General features: G+C 45.2%; 1 protein-coding gene across 6 annotated transcripts in view; it reads left to right on the plus strand.

Annotated features, from left to right (window-relative positions):
• Positions 1 to 20,220, plus strand: part of NLGN4X (neuroligin 4 X-linked) — a 370,297-nt gene extending 350,077 nt beyond the window's left edge. For all 6 annotated transcript variants that reach the window (XM_043897227.1, XM_043897229.1, XM_043897228.1 and 3 more), the window contains 2 exons: positions 2,237 to 3,026; positions 16,396 to 20,220. In XM_043897227.1, the coding sequence (XP_043753162.1) occupies positions 2,237 to 3,026; positions 16,396 to 17,248 (1,643 nt within the window). In that variant the 3' untranslated portion in view covers positions 17,249 to 20,220. The remainder of the gene's footprint in view (positions 1 to 2,236; positions 3,027 to 16,395) is intronic.
• The last annotated feature ends 1,548 nt before the right edge of the window (positions 20,221 to 21,768 follow it).

Here is a 21,768-nt window from a genome sequence, read left to right on the forward strand (position 1 = left end):
GAGCTGGACACAACTTAGCGACTGAACAACAAGAATTAACTATGTTCAGACCAGTGGGGTGAAAAACACCAAGAAGGAAAGATACTAACATTATTAAAGTAACTCCCCTTTTTATAGTATGAACTATAGGTGATATTTTCTCCAGTTTTTTGAGTTTTATCACAGGTTATATTAATATCACTTCCTTGACAAACAAATATATATATATATGCACACTGCGACCTCAGTCATGGCCAACAACTGTGAGAGAGAGAGAGAAAAAATACATTCCGTCTAGCAGCATTTTTCCAAATTCTGGGTCTTGATTTATGACTGCCTTTATTAGGTCAAATATGGACACTGTTTCCTTGAGGTGCTTTAAGGCAGTGGTCCTCCAACCTATTTTGGCACCAGAGACCAGTTTCGTGAAAGACAGTCTTTCCAAGGACCAGAGGCTGGGGGATGGTTTCGGAATGATTCAAACAGCATTCATTACATTTATGGCGTACTTTATTCCTATTTTTATTGCATCAGATCCACCTCAGATCATCAGGCATTAGATCCCGGAGGTTCAGGACTCCTGCTTTAAGACATTTATCCTGAGAAGCAAACATATAAGTCAATAGTTGCCTGTTTCCAGCGGAATGATAAACGTTGGGAAATTGGCCACCAGATGAGCTTGATGGTGTGTTGGGCAAAGCCAGATCCGTTTCACATTTCAGTCTTGTGTGGGCAGCCCTCCAGTCTTTAGAATCGCATTTTTCCCGATGGCAGTGATATTTCCTTCATCCTTGATTGCACGTAGGACCTTAAACAAGGACAGGACTCCAGGCTGAATGCTTTATTCTCCCAGCAACTCGTGAGGCATTGGGATTAGATCCTGCGGGGGTTCAGGGCAAAGGCAGGAAGAGATAAGGAATAGAATACCGTGATCTTACAGCCCTTCATCTCTTGTACTGGAGTAGCGAAAAGTAGACTTTACTGGAGACTTCCCTGGTGGTCCAGTCATTAAAACTTCTCCTTCCAGTGCAGGGGGTATGAGTTTTACATCTGATCGGGGAACTAAGATCCCACACGTCTTACAGCAGGAAAACCAAAACAGAAAACAGAAGCAATACTGTAACAAATTCAACCAAGACTCTCCCCAGTGACTCAGATAGTAATGAATCCTCCTGCAATGTAGGAGACCCAGGTTAGATCCCTGGGTCGGGAAGATCCCCTGAAGAAGGGCATGGCAACCCACTCCAGGATTCTTGCCTGGAGAATCCCATGGACAGAGGAGCCTGGCGGGCTATTGTAGTCCATGGGGTCACAGAGAATTGGACATGACTAAGTGACTAACACTTTCACTTGAAAATGGTCCACATAAAAAAAAAAAAACAACATTTTTTAAAAACACTTTTATTTATCTCTGGACATTCACTACTAGACTGATCGGATGGTAAATTTTAAGCTACACAGAATTTTACTCGTAAAAAAGCCTAAAAGTTTTCAAAACGTTTCTCACCAAAGAACGTGTTTAAAATGCAGCAGGATAAATTGTACCAAAGTCTGGGTTTTGAATGGATGCCATTTTGAGATTAATGACTTGTTTTTTTTTTTTTTTTTTTTTTTTTCAGAAAAGAAAGTATGTTTTAGTGGGGGCATTCGAGTGAAGGTTTCTTTAGGAATAACTAATGTAATGGATTTATTTTAATTGCAAATTTTTTAGCGCCTTCAGTGTATGGAGCGTAGAAATAACGCATTCCAGAATGTTATGCTCTGAACCTGATGTCGATGGAATCGCCCAACCCCTCCGCCCAATAAAGTAGTACCCGGTTTTGCCAGGAAGGCAAAACGGCCTTTGACCTCTTACGCCTACAAAGCATGTTTTAGGGGATGGAGGGGGTGTGATCACCCTGCGAAGCTTTATTTATAACATCTAAGGATGGAGCCTTATTATACACAGTCAGGGAAGAGGAGAGGGATTGTATCTTTTAGGACCACAGCCGCCAGAGTGTCAATGCAGCTTCAGGTTCCTAAATTGTGGTGTGTGTGGGACAGAGCAGCCTTCAAGTCCAGCGAGAGGGGGGAGTGGAGGGCCCAAGAACCAGAGAGAGATGATAGAGAGAGAGATGCTGAAAGGGCTGCAATGCTCTCGCATCCAGAAACGCACGTGCCCCAGCCGGACCGGCAGAGACTTCTTGGCCGGCTGGAAGACTGCCTTTCTGTGTCTCGGGGTTTTCCATCTGCATGTCCACCATGTCGTCCCCTGCAGGTCTCTTCCAGAAGGCCATCATCCAGAGCGGGACCGCCTTGTCCAGCTGGGCCGTCAACTACCAGCCCGCCAAGTACACGCGCATCCTGGCCGACAAAGTGGGCTGCAACATGCTGGACACCACGGACATGGTGGAGTGCCTCCGGAACAAGAATTACCGTGAGCTCATCCAGCAGACCATCACGCCGGCCACGTACCACATCTCCTTCGGGCCCGTCATCGACGGGGACGTCATCCCCGACGACCCCCAGATCCTCATGGAGCAGGGCGAGTTCCTCAACTACGACATCATGCTGGGCGTCAACCAGGGCGAGGGGCTCAAGTTCGTGGACGGCATCGTGGACCACGAGGACGGCGTGACGCCCAACGACTTCGACTTCTCCGTCTCCAACTTCGTGGATAACCTCTACGGCTACCCGGAGGGCAAAGACACGCTGCGGGAGACCATCAAGTTCATGTACACGGACTGGGCGGACAAGGAGAACCCGGAGACGCGCCGCAAGACCCTGGTGGCCCTCTTCACGGACCACCAGTGGGTGGCCCCCGCCGTGGCCACCGCGGACCTGCACGCCCAGTACGGGTCGCCCACCTACTTCTACGCCTTCTACCACCACTGCCAGAGCGAGATGAAGCCCAGCTGGGCCGACTCGGCCCATGGCGACGAGGTCCCCTACGTCTTCGGCATCCCCATGATCGGTCCCACCGAGCTCTTCAGCTGCAACTTCTCCAAGAACGACGTGATGCTCAGCGCGGTGGTCATGACGTATTGGACCAACTTCGCCAAGACCGGGTACGTTCTTCTCCTCCCCACGCACCCTTGTGCTATTGCCCATCTGGTTCCTCCTTAATGCATGCAGTTTCCATGACCAGCTCGACCACGGTTCACAGGCAGGCAAGCACCTGACCACCCAGTAATGAGAATAGTCATTTCCACCACCCCCACTCCAACACAGAAGGAGACCTGGGTTCAATTTTACCCCTGAATCCTTCTTGTGAAGCCAGATTTTTTTTTTTTTTTTTTTTAACTGCGGTGCTCCCTCCCATGTTGAAAATTCTCCACGTGGTCCATGCTGGGGTAGGAGGTAGACATTCTGGGCTATTTTAGTGAACGTCAAGCTGGAGTTTCAAATCTCGCTTTGGACCTTGTCTGGTGGGGGCTTTAGACACATTTGGCTATTCCGCTCAGAGTTGAGTTGGAGTTTCAAAGGTAGGTACAACCCTGTCTTTTTCGGGATTTAGACATACTTGGTTGTTCCATTGTACTGGACCAACTTCGCCAAGACCGGCTACGTCCTTCTCTTCCCCACGCGCCACTGTGCTATTGCCCGCCTGGTTCCTCCTTAATGCATGCAGTTTCCATGACCAGCTCGACCACAGTCCACAGGCAGGCATGCACCTGCCCACCCAGTAATGAGAATAATCATTTCCACCACCCCCACTCCAACATAGAAGGAAACCTCGGTTCAATTTTACCCCTGAGTCCTTCTCTGTGAAACCAGATTTTTTTTTTTAACTGCGGTGCTCCCTCCCATGTTGAAAATTCTCCACGTGGTCCATGCTGGGGTAGGAGTTAAACATTCTGGGCTATTCTAGTGAACGTCAAGTTGGAGTTTCAAATCTCGGTTTGGACCTTGTCTGGTGGGGGCTTTAGACACACTTGGCTATTCCGTTCAGAGTTGAGTTGGAGTTTCAAAGGTAGGTACAACCCTGTCTTGTTTGGGATTTAGACACACTTGGTTGTTCCGTTCAAAGTTGAGTTGGAGTTTTAAATCCAGTTAGTGCCTTGTCTTGGAGATTTGGACATACTTGGCTATTTTATCGAACGTTAAACGCTTTATCGAATGTTAAACTACGTTAAACATAGACTGGAGTTTCAGTCTACACAGGATCTTGAGTTGTTTGGTCAGTTGTTTGGTTATCAAAACACATCAGCCCCAGGGAAATTGTCTTTAGTGCATAGCTGAGGGGTAAAATAAATCTGATAATGAATATATAGAAATACGGTTTCTGTATATCGTATAGCTATATATTATATATGTCTTTGCACATAAAATGGTGGCTATAGTGAAAGTCGCTCAGTTGTGTCTGACTCTTTGCAAACCCCATGGACTATAACCCACCAGGCTCCCGTGTCTGTGGGATTCTCCAGGCCAGAATACTGGAGTGGGTAGCCATTCCCTTCTCTTGGAGATCTTTCCAACCCATGGATTGAACCCAGGTCTCCCGCATTGCAGGTGGATTCTTTACTGTCTGAGCCACCACTTAATTCATAAGTGTAGAGAAATCCTGTTTGTGCATATATAATATATATATATACACACACACATATATATGTATATACTCACATAACATTTCTCCATATGAGTTATGGGATTTATATATATTTACAAATATATTTTATTTATGTTGTGTATAAATATAAATATTTATACATTTATTTCATGTATATTTGCAAATATATTTATTTCATTTATATATAAGTATATGCTTTAATTTCATGACTATATATAAATTTCATATATTTGCCTAGATTTATCTGTATATCTCTCTACGTACATATATAGAAAGCTCGTTGGCTAAATGCAGCAGAAAATGTACCAGAGTTACATACGCAGTGGGGTCCACCCACGTTCCCTGGAGCAGATTCTCTGAAGACAGAGAAATAAAACACTCCCCAGCATCTCAAGCAGCTCCCAGTATCACGGAATCTCCTCATTTTCTCTTGTCGAGTAACCTGATTGTGGGAAATAATGAGGTGTCCTTGTGTTCTACCTGTGTGTGCTTCTGTCATTAACCTTGAGCTCCTGGTTCTGAATTTAAAATGAAGATGCTAAATCTTCCTGTTGACCACCGTCGCGGAGGAGCGGTGGGTTGGGAGCGCAGTTGGGCCCCCACGCTGCAGCCTCACCCAGCCCTGGTGAGAGGATGAGGGGAGGTACAGAGGGTTAGCAAATTTTGGGACCCACCTGGACCATAACCCAGCAGGCTCCTCTGTCCGTGGGATTCTCCAGGCAAGAACACTGGAGTGGGTTGCCATGCCCTCCTCCAGGGGATCTTCCCGACCCAGGGATAGAACCCACGTCTCCTGCAATGCAGGCAGATTCTTTACCCTCCGAGTCACCTGAGAAGCCTTCTTTTCCGTGTTTCCAAATATTCTCTGGTGGGAAGTGGGGATTCTCGGTTTTAAGTTCCTCGGGAAAGACTTGAGTTTTTTTTCTGAGCTGCACGCGTTGTGTGTGAAGGCCCGCTTCACGTGCTCCCATTTTATGAGTTTGATCTAAGGAAGACAGCGGGGAAGCAGGGAAGGTCACTGCCTCCGCAGGTAGGGATGCTCATCTGTCACCGCCAGGATCTGTCTTCCACGGGGGAGATGATTTGAGTCAAGTCGGGAAGTGGTCGATGTTTTTTTATGTGGCATTGTTTATTAGGTCCCTGGGGCTTCTGCAACACAGCACCAAAAACTGTTTGCCTCCCGACGGCAAGCATGTACTGTCGCACAGTTCTCAAGGCTTGAAGTCCACGCTGAAGGTGGGGCTGGCTGACCTCCGTCCAAGACCTGTCAGGGGGGATGTTGCTGTGATGATTATTAGCTCCTGGTGGGCTTGCTGGCACTGTTTGGTTCAGCCTGACTTAAAGCTACATCTCTCCAAGCTCTGGGTCCCTCATCACATGGTCGTCTACCAGCATGTCTGTCTTCACATGGCCAACCTCTTCTTTTTATTGAAATATAGTTGGTTTGCAATGTTGTGTTAATTTCTGCTGTACAACAAAGCAATTCAATTATACATATATTATATATATATATATTATATATACACACATGGTTTTTCATCTTCTTTTTCATTCTGTTTTTGCTTTTCTTGTTGTTTCGTTGCTCATTCACATCCAGTTCTTTGCGACTCTGAATCGTAGCCCACCAGGGTCCTCTGTCCCTGAGATTCTCCAGGCAAGAGTGCTGGAGTGGGTTGCCATGCCCTCCTCATTTAGCACGTGTATAGCTATTTTTTTTTTTAGTTGACAGAAGTGCTCAATATATCTTCTGTGTGCCAAGTCTCTTCAGTCATGTCTGATTCTTTTATGACCCCCATGGACAGTAGTTCACCAGGCTCCTCTGTCCGTGGGATTCTCCACGCAAGAATGCTGGAGTGGGTGGCCGTTTCCTCCTCCAGGAGATCTTCCCAACCCAGGGATCAAACCTGCATCTCCTGCATCAGCAGGCGGATTCCTTCCCACTGAGCCAGCAGGGGAACCCTTATTCTGGTTTATTGCCGTATATTGGGTATAGTTCCCTAAGCTCTGCATTATCCGTCCTGTATATAATGGTTTGAATCTGCTAATCCCAAACTCCTACCCCATCCTTCTCCCCACTATTCCCCTCCTCCTTGGCAACCACGTGTCTGTCCTCTTATGTCTATGAGTCTGTTTCCTAGCTAAGTTCATTCATGTCATATTTTAGATTCCACATATAACTGATATCATATGGTATTTATCTCTCTCTTTGTGACTTCACTTCGTACGATGACCTCCACGTAGGTCCATGCCCCACATTGCCACAGATGCCATTGTTCCATTCTTTTTTTTCTTATTATGGCCAGCTTCTTATAAGGCCACCAATCATATGGGTTTAGGAGTCCACCCCTCCTCCAGTATGACCTCATCTTTTTTCTTTTTTTTTTTAAAATTTTTGGCCACACCCCTTGGCTTGCAGAATCTTAGTTCTCTGACCAGGAGTTGAACCTGGGCCCTCTGCAGTGGAAACACAGAGTCCTCACCAGTGGAAGTCCTTGTATAACCTCGTTTTCCCTTGACTGAGGGCACGTCTGCAATGACCCTGTTTGCAATAACATCACCCTGCGAGGACCTGGGGGTTAAGCCTTAAGCATGTCTTAATCTGATGGGGGAGGCATTTCTGTGCATAACCCCTTTTAAAGGCAGGACAAATGCCCAGTTATATCAGGGAACTCAGATACGCGGCTGCTCTAGGCAAGTTTTGCCTTCTCTTGAAGCAAAGAACATTCACACAAACATTCCATGCACTGTGGCCATGCCCATACATGATGGCAATGCCCTAACCCATCATAACTCCATAATATCTAAACAGAACATTTTGACTTACCTTTGTAAGAACCACCCACTTTCTATTTCTGTTACGCGTTTTGGGGGGGAAAAAAAAAGTTTTTACATGACTTTCTTAAATGGAAAGCTAGGATCATTCATCATCCATTTAACGGAGCCATTAAAGAAAACTGAAAAATCCAAATAAAGCCATTAAACTCTCATTAGCTGTTCTCGCCTGCCAGAGGCTCTGAGATGAATTCTCTCTTACCGTTATAAAAAAGAAAAAAGAAAGAAAAAGGTAAAGGAAATTAATTAATGCCATGAGATGGTAGAGAAATACTTGCACGAAATACTTTAACCAGAATCTGTGAGTGACTAAGCTAGGATTGAAAATGTTGAGTGTTTGAAATGTTGAGTGCTTTTTTTTTTTTTAATGTAAGACTTTTTTTTTTGTTTGGCTTGTTTATTCATTTAGGGAAATTGAATTACTTCTATATATTGAAAGTGTTTATCCGAGGGAATTTGTTTCAGCTTTTAGATCTATTTTAACTATAATCAGAATATCAGGGTAAAGCGTTGAGTGGTTTTTGATGCTGTAATTCCGTTTCCTAAAATCGCTGGGTCAAATGCCTGTGGTCCATGCCCCTCATCTCAGGAACATAGCCTTGGAGATACAAAACAACTTGGACTTGATCAGTGCTCCAGTTAACTCTTGTGGCCGTTAGTGGCGTGTGCTTAGGATACTTTGGGGTTTCATAAAGTCACTAACGTCGCTGGTGCAGAAGAAATAGGACCTAGCCTGGAGGAATAGCCCCATCTTCTGACCGGAGTCCAAAACTTCAGGTAGAGATGTCACTTGCGGTAGCAAGGTGAGACTGATGGATGGCCTTGGATGTTAGTCTCAACAATCTGGACTTTATCCAGGCAGGAGCTATTTTTGCTCCCGAGGTCTGCGTGGAGCGTGGCTGAGATCATCCTTGGAGATGTTAATGCAGTGAGTTTTCACAACTCGTTTGAAAGGCCATGGGACTGACTCGAGTCATCTTCCAAGGAAGTTACTCAGACCTTCGTCTGACCTACAGTGCAAATGTGCAATTTCAGATGTGAGTCAGGGGAGGACCATTATTCAGTGGTGTGGTTAACCAGAAAACGGGAGACTGAGCGGATGGCAGAGATGGTGATCGAGGTGTTTGCCAATGGATGGTACAACTAGTTACGTATCTAAAATACTTCAATTTATTTAACTGTTTACATAAAATAGGATAATGGCGTGAGCAGCCAAGTGTGGAAGAGGCCTTTTCACTTGGGGGCTGCCAAAATGGTCCTGCTATGGAGAATGTGGCACCATAGTCCCAAAAAGGGAGAGGCGTGGGATAAACCATCCCTGATGTCCTGAGGGGTCTCACAGCTTATCTGATGTCCCTCAGGGAGCAGTCATGGGATAAACCATCCCCGATGTCCTGAGGGGTCTCACACCTTCTCTGATGTCCCTCAGGGAGCAGCCATGGGATAAACCATCCCTGATGTCCTGAGGGGTCTCACACCTTCTCTGATGTCCCTCAGGGAGCAGCCATGATAAACCATCTCTGATGTCATGAGGGATCTCACACCTTATCTGATGTCATTTAGGAAACAGCATGGGATAAACTATCCCTGATGTCCTGAGGGATCTCACACCTTCTCTGATGTCCCTCAGGGAGCAGTCATGGGATAAACCATCCCCGATGTCCTGATGGGTCTCACACCTTCTCTGATGTCCCTCAGGGAGCAGCCATGGATAAACCATCCCTGATATCCTGAGGGTTCTCACACCTTCTCTGATGTCCCTCAGGGAGCAGCCATGATAAACCATCTCTGATGTCATGAGGGATCTCACACCTTATCTGATGTCATTTAGGAAACAGCATGGGATAAACTATCCCTGATGTCCTGAGGGATCTCACACCTTCTCTGATGTCCCTCAGGGAGCAGTCATGGGATAAACCATCCCCGATGTCCTGATGGGTCTCACACCTTCTCTGATGTCCCTCAGGGAGCAGCCATGGATAAACCATCCCTGATATCCTGAGGGTTCTCACACCTTCTCTGATGTCCCTCAGGGAGCAGCCATGATAAACCATCTCTGATGTCATGAGGGATCTCACACCTTATCTGATGTCATTTAGGAAACAGCATGGGATAAACTATCCCTGATGTCCTGAGGGATCTCACACCTTCTCTGATGTCCCTCAGGGAGCAGTCATGGGATAAACCATCCCCGATGTCCTGAGGGGTCTCACACCTTCTCTGATGTCCCTCAGGGAGCAGCCATGGATAAACCATCCCTGATATCCTGAGGGTTCTCACACCTTCTCTGATGTCCCTCAGGGAGCAGCCATGATAAACCATCTCTGATGTCATGAGGGATCTCACACCTTATCTGATGTCATTTAGGAAACAGCATGGGATAAACTATCCCTGATGTCCTGAGGGATCTCACACCTTCTCTGATGTCCCTCAGGGAGCAGTCATGGGATAAACCATCCCCGATGTCCTGATGGGTCTCACACCTTCTCTGATGTCCCTCAGGGAGCAGTCATGGGATAAACCATCCCCGATGTCCTGATGGGTCTCACACCTTCTCTGATGTCCCTCAGGGAGCAGCCATGGATAAACCATCCCTGATATCCTGAGGGTTCTCACACCTTCTCTGATGTCCCTCAGGGAGCAGCCATGATAAACCATCTCTGATGTCATGAGGGATCTCACACCTTATCTGATGTCATTTAGGAAACAGCATGGGATAAACTATCCCTGATGTCCTGATGGGTCTCACACCTTCTCTGATGTCCCTCAGGGAGCAGCCATGGGATAAACCATCCCTGATATCCTGAGGGTTCTCACACCTTCTCTGATGTCCCTCAGGGAGCAGCCATGATAAACCATCTCTGATGTCATGAGGGATCTCACACCTTATCTGATGTCATTTAGGAAACAGCATGGGATAAACTATCCCTGATGTCCTGAGGGATCTCACACCTTCTCTGATGTCCCTCAGGGAGCAGTCATGGGATAAACCATCCCCGATGTCCTGAGGGGTCTCACACCTTCTCTGATGTCCCTCAGGGAGCAGCCATGGATAAACCATCCCTGATATCCTGAGGGTTCTCACACCTTCTCTGATGTCCCTCAGGGAGCAGCCATGGGATAAACCATTCCTGATGTCATGAGGGTTCTCACACCTTATCTGATATCACTCAGGGAGCAGCCATGGGATAAACCATTTCTAATATCATGAGGGTCTCTCACCTTATCTGATGTCCCTCAGGAAATAGTCATGGGATAAACCATCTCTGATGCCATGAGGGGTCTCACACCTTATCTTGAGGCAGTGACCCTCAGAACATGACTGAATACACTTGACTACCATCCTCTGCTCCCTGTGGGTGTAGAGAGAGCCTGTGGTTATAAGAATATCATGTCACATACCTGTCTCAACATGTGGCTGAGAAGAAAGGGTTGTGCTGAATTGGAGCACGTTTAGATGTGATCAGTGGGTGGAAGTTAAGATATACTGAACCTTGTTACCAGCATCCCCTGTTCCTAGTTGGTCATCCCTCTGCTGACATGAAGTGAACGCCTTGGCTGCTTTGCATTTGACCACAGCTGACAGCTCTGGCCTTACTTGTAGGCGTAAACCTACACACTTCTGGTACGGCACAGGCTCTTTGTTAAGCACAGAAAAACAATGTGGGGATGGTGTGTGTAGCAGGCACGGAAGGCCAGGTAGGAGGGAAGGAAGAAGGAAGCAGGGAAGGATGGAGGGAAAGAGAAGAGGGAAGGATGGAAGGAGGACAGAAGAAGATGCTCTTGTTGCTAGGAGATCGTTTCAATCATCCAGATGAGAAGACTCAAGCGAAACAGTGCTGGAAAAAAAAAAAAAAGTGACACCAGAACATTTAAGTATTAAGCTAGAGCTTCATTTAAGTATTAAGCTCCTTGGAGAGCTCCATGATACATGAGAAGAACTGTCAAGGAAAGGTTAGAGCTCGTCCCAAGGTTTACGAATGATTACACAGATTGCAGCTCTTTGTCACGGATTCCCACCTCTTGAGACGGGATGGGGTTGGTCCTGACCGGTCACTAGAAATCAGGTGTTTGTCCATCAAGGACCAATGCAATTTGGCTTCTGTGTGTTGGATAAAAAGAGCAGAATGAGAGTCCCTACAGGAGGGACAGCCGTGAATGGTACTTTCAAGCATTCTACTTTGAAGACTCAGAGCCTCTTGGAATTTAGAGTTGGGAAGGCACTTGGCCAACAAGCCAATGTATATGATGTAAGCAAGGCAAACATATTCCAGTATGTCTGAGTGTACTGGTATAGGTCGAGTGGGTAGAACGACATGCTTTGTATTGGCTTTCAGATGCCATCTCTACTCTTGACTTTGCTCATATCCTGTGATCAATTTCTGCATCTGCTTTTGTGGCAATCTTTGCAAAGCTCGAGAAACAGAGAAGATGGCCTTGAAACAGTTGCAGCCCAAGTCCGATGTTAAAAGTGACCTTTGTTGTCCCAAAGCATTTTAAGCTCAGTGAGAGAAAATCACTCCCTGTGGTACGGGATGGACCAAAACACATGATTCTTGGTGTAGGGGGTAATTTTCTTCTCAGACATCTAAGGAAAAATAGTCAAGCATGACCTTGTTTTAGGCGTGAGGAAAACCTCATACCAACCTCCAGAGGAGCCTGTTAGAGGGGTCATTGGTGTTTGTAAAGAAATGTTACCCGTCTCTCCCAAATAAAATGAGCCACAAGACCCCGAACCTGCATTTAACAGTCAACTGCCAAGATGATGCTCCAAGTGAAATATGACGGGTGAAATGGACCTTTAGAAAGAAGATGTGTTTGTTTCATTCTCTCCTTAATCATGTTAATCTTTAGTTTTGCCTGTGGGAATTAAACAACACTGTGTGCTGAAGGAAAGTCTAAAAAACAAGGCCCTGGTACTCCACCTACAGATCTTGCTTTCTTTGGAGTGTTTGCCACGGGAAAGTGATGAGCTTCCTTCCATAAGTGCCCCGAGTTTATCTCCATTTAAGGCTTCTGACGGTGCATCGCCAAGAACTTTAACAGATTGTTTCCGGGCTAAAGCGTGTTTATCTAGATTTTCAAAATCCTTTATTCTGTGAGAACAAAATAAACATGTTTTCCTTACCTTTCAAATGTACACCAAATGCCAAAAAATATATATATAAATAGCCAAATATCTAACATGAACACCCTTTCCTAGATGCCGTCTCTTTAATAAAAGGTCAGTAGAGCTGGAAGGCCTGATTCTGTGAAATCAGATCAATTCAAAAACAGTAGGAATCCTCGCTCCCTTTCATTGCTTTTAGAACAATAAAAATCAATTCTCACTCTCAGCCTCTGAGTTTGTTTTTTTGTTCTTTTCTGAGTTTTATTTTATAAAAATGTCTCCACGGCAGGTCCAATTAAATAGGAATTTTCCAGCACTTTATTTCAGAAGACTCAAGAAAATGCGAGGTGCTATATTGCATCCAACATTTCTTCTAAAACATGTAAAAATAAAAGCATAAAAGCAGATTATTTTAGAATACGTTTATGGTTATACATGAACACATGGATAAGAAGGCTTGTAGTGTATTTTTTATTATATTTTTTCATGTCACTAACAGGAACACAGCAGTTGCAACTTATTTATCTTGCTTGCCGCATATGTAACCATATGTGTACATCATATATGTATCTATATGCATGTATATATAGTATGCAGGAAGTGCTATAGTATAGAGTATGGGAAAAGGGATAGTGTTAGTCACTCAGTCGTGTCCAACTCTGCAATCTCATGGACTGTAGCCCTCCAGGCTCCTCTGTCCATGGGATTCTCCTGGCAAGAATACTGGAGTGGGTTGCCATTCCCTTCTGCAGGGGATCTTCCCGACCTAGGGATCAAACCCAAGTCTCCTCTGTCTCCTGTATGGCAGGTGGATTCTTTACAGTCTGAGCTACCAGGGAAGCCCAGGATACAGTATAATTTTATACAATATATGCTGTATATACCATACACAGTGATATACTGTGTATGTCATATACTGTGTGATACATCATATATTGTATACAGTATATGGTGAGCCATATGAGCTATGATATACATAGTATCCTTTTGTACAGTGTATACTATATACACTATGTTGTTGTTTGGTTGCTAAGTCACGTTTGGCTCTTTGCAACCCCATGGATTGCAACATGCCAGGCTTCCCTGTCCTTCACTATCCCCCAGAGTCTGCTCAGATTCCTGTCCACTGAGTCAGTGATGCTAAATAACCATCTCTGATGATAAACATACAAAGTACCACATATACTGTGGCATACAGCGTATGCGAGAGTGAAGTGGGAGTCAGTCGCTCAGTCGTGTCCGACTCTTTGGGACCCCGTGGACTGCAGCCCGCCAGGTTCCTCTGTCCATGAGATTTCCCAGGTAAGAGTACTTGAGTGACTTGCCATTCCCTTCTCCAGGGGATCCTGCTGATCCAGAGATTGAATCTGGGTCTCCCTCATTGCAGGCAGATGCTTTAACATCTGAGCCACCAGGAAAGCCCATGTATACTGTATAATATACTATAAATACTGTGGTATATGGTGTATTTTCATATAGTAATAGTATGTACTATACAGAGTGAATAGTATACTATATATACTATGGTACAAGATACACTTTATATTTTATATAAGTGTATAAAATTTTGTATGAGTATATAAAAGTATACTATGCTATATACAAAGTGTACCATATAACACATATATACTGTTGTATACCGTGCACTTTGACACGGCATAAACTATATGAAGTATATAATGTAGCATATATGCCAAGATATATGTAATATGGTTTAAAACAGTATGTACTGTATACAGTTTACAGTGTATCATATAAGCAGTATTGTTATTCAGCATACACTATGTAGAGTATATAGTGTACCATATATGCTAGTACACAGTATTCTTTTATGCAATAAATGCTGTATAAAGTATATAGTATAAGATCTGTGGGCTTCCCAGGTGGTGCAGTGTTAAAGAACTCACCTGCCAATGCAGGATAGAGAAGAGATGTGGGTTTGATCCCTGGGTCGGGAAGATCCTCTGGAGGAGGAAATGGCAACCCATTCCAGGATTCTTGTCTGAAAAAATTCCATGGAAAGAGGAGCCTGGTGAACTATAGTCCGTGGAGTTGCAAAGGGTTGGACACGGCTGGGCGAGTGAGCACATGAGACTTATACTGTGGATATATCTGTATATTATTTATATAGTCTCCTCTCCCTGCCAATTTGCAGGTATTCTGATTTATCAATGAGGTCTTTCTTTACACCAGGAATTATGGCTTCCTCACTTAATTCCAATCCCAATATTCATATCCAGTTTATAGATCAGGCAAAGAGGTGCTTAAGAATTTGCTCGAGAACCCCCGGACTTGTAAAGCGGGAGAGAGAGCTTAATGTATGTTCGTGATGTTGACAGCCTCAGACTGAGGACTAAAGCCCTTCCTATGGCAATACCTGCCTCTGTGGGTCAAGGGTATCACCTGAGGCCTGCACGCCACCTGGGAACGTCTGCAGACGTTAGGTCTTCCGGTGGAACCTTCCGGTACCCCAGCCTTCTGGCACACAAGCAAAGAGGCGGTGGCTTTGTAAATGTGTTCCCAAGAAGGCGTTGCCGGGAAGGTAGAGGTGAGGGCGCCCACAGCAGTAGACCTGGGCAAGCTAGGTCTGCACACCACTTCTGAGAGTTCACTGCTCTCCACGAGGCGACCTTTTATCATGCACCATCTCAGGTGTTCCAGACCAGCAAACATGACCCAGTCTGTTTTACAGGTCACTTTACCAAGCCTAAAGGAAAAATTGGAAGAAATTAGAATATATCTTTGAGGGGATTCTCTGTTCCCTTAAAAAAAAAAAAAGTTGGGTGGCAACCATGTTTCAAGAACCATGTTTTGTGGAGAATCTTTAAATATCGATGATTATCCTTCTGCCTGTGGCCGTTCATGTGCATCACAGGGGATATCAGGTTCATAGTTGCCGAGGAGACTTGAAATCTATAAAAACCCGCAATTTACTGCATCGCGTGGTATTTCTCCTAAAGTCCTTGACTTCAGCATGTCTAAAAGCACTGTCTTGTCAAACTCACGACATCAACGGAATGTTATTGGATCCTCACGTGACCCACTCTTCAAAAGGTTTTCGAGTTATATGTGTATTTCCAATAGAGCACAAACAGTGGATGCGTAGTTCTGTTTATTAACATTTTGTAATGGCAGAAGCCAGATATTTTTTTTTTTTTGGATTTTTAACCTATTTTAATTGTTATAACTGCAATATATATCCATCTACCTAAGAAGCAGTTCTTGAGGAAGAAAGAGAAGGTACACATTTTGGACAACAATCTCTAAATCAGGATTTCTCAACTTTAATACTGTTGACATCCGGGATGAAAAATTTCTTTGCTGTTGCGGGGGGGTGGGTGGCTGTCCTGTGCCCTGGAGAATATTTGACAGTCATTGTGGTATATACCTTCATTCATGGCACCATCCTTCATGTGTAACAACCAGAAACATCTCCAGGTATTGCCAGATGCCCGCCGCCCCACCTTGTGGGGGCTGATCACTCTCTGGGTGAGGTTAGTGACTCCAAAAGCAGTTCAGCCTGAAATGCTGAAAATTTTCCAACAAGAGTAGTTTAAATTTGAGATGCTGAAGCATTTCCAAGACACATGTTTGTTTTCCAAAACATTTCCAAGTTTTCCTACTTGACCTTGGAAGACAACTGGATGTATTAAAAATACAGAAATGTTATAGAAAAGGTATCATTTTCATTGGGAATTATTTTAAAGGTTAAGGTCAGAGGGGATTTTATAGACAAGCCAGACGGTAGGCACATGTGGATTAAACCAGAGCAGACTCATTGCCAGTTCGGTACTTTGCGCGTATGGATACACATGTGAGATGATCTGACTGCAATTTCATTTCGCATGATTACAATTGACCTGTGACATGCAGAAGAGCGTGACCTTTTTTTTCTCCTCTTTTTCTGTCTCCCTTCTGTCCTCAGTGACCCCAATCAGCCCGTTCCGCAGGACACCAAGTTCATTCACACGAAACCCAACCGCTTCGAGGAGGTGGCCTGGTCCAAGTATAACCCCAAAGACCAGCTCTATCTGCACATCGGCCTGAAGCCCCGCGTGCGGGATCACTACCGAGCCACCAAAGTGGCCTTCTGGCTGGAGCTGGTGCCGCATCTTCACAACCTGAACGAGATCTTCCAGTACGTGTCCACCACCACCAAGGTGCCCCCTCCGGACATGACCTCCTTCCCCTACGGGACCCGGCGGTCGCCCTCCAAGATCTGGCCCACGACCAAGCGCCCGGCCATCACCCCCGCCAACAGCAACCCCAAGCACGCCAAGGACCCCCACAAGACGGGCCCCGAGGACACCACGGTGCTCATCGAGACCAAGAGGGATTACTCCACCGAGCTGAGCGTCACCATCGCCGTGGGCGCGTCGCTGCTGTTCTTGAACATCCTGGCCTTCGCCGCCCTCTACTACAAGAAGGACAAGAGGCGCCACGAGACGCACCGGCGCACCAGCCCCCAGCGGAGCGCCGCCAACGACATCGCGCACATCCAGAACGAGGAGATCATGTCCCTGCAGATGAAGCAGCTGGAACACGACCACGACTGCGAGTCGCTGCAGGCGCACGACACGCTGAGGCTCACCTGCCCGCCCGACTACACGCTCACGCTCCGCCGCTCCCCCGACGACATCCCGCTCATGACCCCCAACACCATCACCATGATCCCCAACACGCTCACGGGCATGCAGCCGTTGCACACGTTTAACACCTTCAGCGGGGGCCAGAACAGCACAAACATCCCTCACGGACACTCCACCACCAGGGTATAGCTCTGCAGACCTCCCGTTCCCCCTTCCCCGCCCTCTCGCCACGCCCCCTGCAACTGGAAGACCGACCAAGACGCACCATCTCCAGACAAGGAATGTGTTTCATCCCACTGGCTTAAGACACGCTCTCTCTCACACACACACACACACAAACCCCCAAAGGGCGACCATTGTGTCTTTGCAGACCTCCCATGCTGGCATTTCCCGGTACCACGAGATCAACCTGCGACCCTATGAAATGTGAAACGTTATCCATTCGCTGGTAACAGTTCTTGCTTTGAAGACCCACCACCATCCAAGCTAGCTGCGACAAGGACGTCGACATTTCGAGGACCTGGGCGTTTCCAACCGTGACCGTAGAAGCTGACACCCTTCTGGAACTCAGCCAGGGACACCAACTTTTTTTTTTTTTTTTTTTAAATCACAGTTGAAAAAAAATAATAATAATAAAGTTCTTTATGTGCCACACGACAGATGGCTCTCCTTAAGCGAAACACAAACAAAAACAACAACAACAAAAAAAAGAGTCTATGGGCTTTTACCCAGCATACGGAGCAGTAATCCAGAAAAGAAGGAAAAGTAGAATTTTATTATTAAAATAAACGAACGGACTATGCAGTTACATACCTAGAGTTCTGTGCAAACAGATGTTTTGCCAGCCTGAACTATATTTAAGAAACTTTGTAAAAAAAGAAAAAAAAAAGAAAGAAAGAAAATGTATATAGCTGTGAGTTTTAAACAAACACACACGGAGAGATAAAGAAAACAAAACAAAAAAACAAACAAACAAAAAAAAACGCTTTTATTGGTGTTTTCAGTTTGAAAGAGCTTTTAGCAAGGTTGTACTCTCCATTGTGATCTGTATGTATATAAATCGGTATATACATTAGTCATATCACCTCTGTTCCCTCCAAGACACACAGGGGGGCTTCTTCTTCAATCCTTGTGGCCAACAGACATGGGATTTTCTAAGGCGTTTCATTTGTAGGAGGATATGGTTGTCACACGGCGGACTCTGACCGTCCCTGTGACCAGGCTTTCTCCCCATTTTTTTTTTTTGTTTTGTTTGTTTTGGGGGCTGGAAAGTGCATGCAATGGCATTCTTAGGAGACTGGTTTTTTTTTTTTTCTTTGTTTAAGGCAAACTTTTATTTTTGTGTTGTTAAAGGCTTCATGACATTGCACCCTGCCCACCCCTGAAGAAGGATCCCCAGCGGCGCAGAGTCTATTTAAAAGCTTGTTGAATTACAAACAGTCACACGCAGAGAAATCGCAGGGCCCCGGGAGGGGAGGGGAGGGGGTCGGGGAACAGAATGCAATTCTCAGTTCTGTAGTCGTGGCTTTTTGAATCTGTTAAGCAAGAGTCGCTTCCCACCCCCAGGGTCCTGCCAAAAGGGAGAAAGAAAGCTTGTGTTTGGTGGGCCCGAGGTCTGCTGAGTCAATAGGACTCTGTGTTCCCCAGCAGCTGCAGAAATACCTGTTCAGCTTAGCTAATCAGATCGAAGGAGGGGGCATGTGTCTCTCCTTTCTGGTGAGGTCCCTTATTTATCAGTAAGTGGGTTTGTTGTTGTTGTTGTTGTTTAATTCTTTCTATCATTTATGGGGTAAGACATACGCTTGTCTGAAACGATTATCTTTTGTGCATTTTGTGTATCCGTCCCTGATCCGTGGCTATCACAGAGAGGAAACCGGGGAAGGGGACAGAATACTGCAAGTGCTTTGTGTGGGGTTTTCCAGGAAGTTACAGAATGGCTTGACTGTCAGGATAACACACGGAAATATTCAGTCATTCTTCACTGGGGAGGTGGGGATGAGAATCTTGGCGCCTCTGACACCGTGTCATTTTTCTCATCGTCCTTTTAGCTTTCCTTAAGGGATCTCTTGCAGGTGTTGTCAAGGAAAACGGTAGCAACCAGGGTGACTTGACGGTTTGGCTTTCAAAAACTTATTGCCGTGCCAGGAAATAGTAGCCAAAGATGATGTCTCGGGGTGTGGTTATCAGAGCAACTCAGCTAAGGTGCACGTTCTCAAGAAAGACAGTCCAAATTCCTTGTCCCTTGGTACAATCTTTGATTACTGGAACCCCTAGACTAAAACTGTATCAGTACTTCTTCAGTCTTGGAAAATGCCCGCCCCTCCCCAACCCCCGGAAAAAAACAGTTCTTAGGAAGTCAATGCAGACCAATCTCCCAGTAAAATACTGTTCACCTTGGTTCAGATTTTAAGAGTGAGTCTGTGTATGGACGTACCTGAATATGTACGTAATCCCAACTTTGCACAGAGCGAGGTTCACACTCTCGGAGCTAAGAGGTGTCACGGGTAAGGTTTTCGTTCATCCTGTTTTAAAGCTCCTGTCAGACCATTTCTGCAAGCTATGTATTTATGACCCCAGCTAAGCGGCGACAAATAGGCTGTCCAGAAAACAACAGAGAAAGTGGCATTCGACAGCCGTGTGGGACCGGTATGTTTGTAATGTGAATTCCAGTATTTGTTTAGTATTTCCAATCGTCTTCTGCTAGCAATATGCACAGTAATGTATCAGGCTTGTGACATTTGGATAAGGGGAAAAAAAAAAAAAAAAGAGTTCTTGTTAAGTGAATAACTTTAGCTTTTACAAAGGGTTATGATCAAAAGCAATTTAATACACCTTAAATGATATCTTATTTCTACATGGAAAGAAGTTATAGAATCTTCATAGAGTTCTATGAGAATAAAATATACTTGCTATCTATAAAAAAGAGAAAAATGAGAAAAAAAAATAAGTTAAAAAAAAAAACTTTCCTAGGCTTTTATTCTTGAACTTCACTGGCACGCAGGGTTTAATGGTTTCTCGGATTATTATTTTGCGATTTTGTTTTTGATTTTGCCTTAAGTAATGATAGAAGATATATATGGCTGGACACATATGTATAAACTTTTCAGCAGCATTTTTAATAATAAAATATCACAGTATTTTCTAATGCTTTGTGCAAATAATTACGCGTCCATTCTTTTTTTGGAGGTGGCCTGTCGTATTTATTTTCCCTGCTTCAGACGTCTTTCTCGCTTTCAGAGCTAAGTGATACATTTGATGTAGGTGATCCTTGGTAAACTCAGTCGAATATGGACCGCTTTCTTGTGGTTTGTCCTGGGGAACAAGTTTTGTGTCCCCAACAGGGGCATTTCTCCTGGCCTGACGCTGAACACGGGTGCTCCGAACGGTGAAATTGGTAACAAGAGGGTGCTTGGGTTTGTTACTTTGATCTCAGCTTCTTGTTTTGCTGGGTTTTGTTTGCTGTCATGTCTTAAAACTTTCCAACAAAAAGCCTCCTTTGTCCGACAGCAAAAAGTTTATTTGAATACAACTCAGAAGGTGAAAGATTACTGATATACTCTCAGAGCAAATTTGTCCAGGCTTCCCATGCGCCAGGCCTTCCCAGGTGGCTCAGACGGTGAAGAGTCTGCCTGTATTTCAGAAGACCTGAGTTCGATCCCTGGGTCAGGAAGATCCTCTGGAGAAGGGAACGGCAACCCACTCCAATACTCCTGCCTGGAGAATTCCAGGCACAGAGGAGCCTGGCAGGCTAAAGTCCTTGGGGGTCACCAAGAGTCGGACATGATTAAATGACTAACACACTTTGCCTTGCACCTGGCCGTTGCTTATCTTAACAACTTATTGACCGGAGACATTTCCGTATTCACTTACATAACAAATCGCCAGCCACAAGCATTAGTTTCTGCACAAACCACCCCAGGTCAATGATGTGTTAACATCCTCAAGAGGCCTAAGGGGACAGGCGCCTAGAGTATTTCTGTTTTAAAACTAGAGGTGTTGAGAATCAGGAAGGTTAAGCAGCGAGGAAGCAACAAAACTTAGATTCCAAGGAAGATGGCATGTTGATAGTCCAGGCTCTTCATCAGTAAAGGAATGCAGCTTGGACTTTTAGCTCAAGTTTATGGATGTTGTGATGACATGAGCCAATTATCAGAGAAAGGAAGGCACCAAAGACTGTGACTGGTGTATTCGAACTCTGAAGTTTTTTTTTACACGTTGGCCTCGGGTTATTTGCCAAATGAGAGGTGCACAGGACTTATATAACATATGTGCATGCTAAGTCATGTCTGATTCTTTGTGACCCCATGGACTGTAGCCCGGCAGGCTCCTCTGTCCATGGACTTCTCCAGGCAAGAATACCGGAGTGGTGCCCTCCTTCAGGGGATCTTCCAGACCCAGCAACTGAACCCAGATCTCCTGCAGTGCAGGCAGATTCTTTACCATCTGAGCCACCAGGGAAACTCTTAAAAAAAGAAGAAAAATCCGAAAAAAAGAAGAAAAAGATCACTATCTTGTCTCTGTACCTTGAGAGAACCGATAGCTTTACACTTTAAAATGCTTTTCATGTAGTCACAACCCTCACCGTGGGTGCCTTGCGCATGCGTATCGAATTTTGTAGAACGTCGGTTGATCTGAAAACACAATTTTTTTATCGCTTTTCCCTGCTGTCTTATGCACAATTTGGAGGCTCGTTTGGGGTCGTCAAACTT

Source organism: Cervus elaphus, chromosome X, assembly GCF_910594005.1.
Source record: "Cervus elaphus chromosome X, mCerEla1.1, whole genome shotgun sequence".
Classification (NCBI taxonomy): Eukaryota; Metazoa; Chordata; class Mammalia; order Artiodactyla; family Cervidae; genus Cervus; species Cervus elaphus.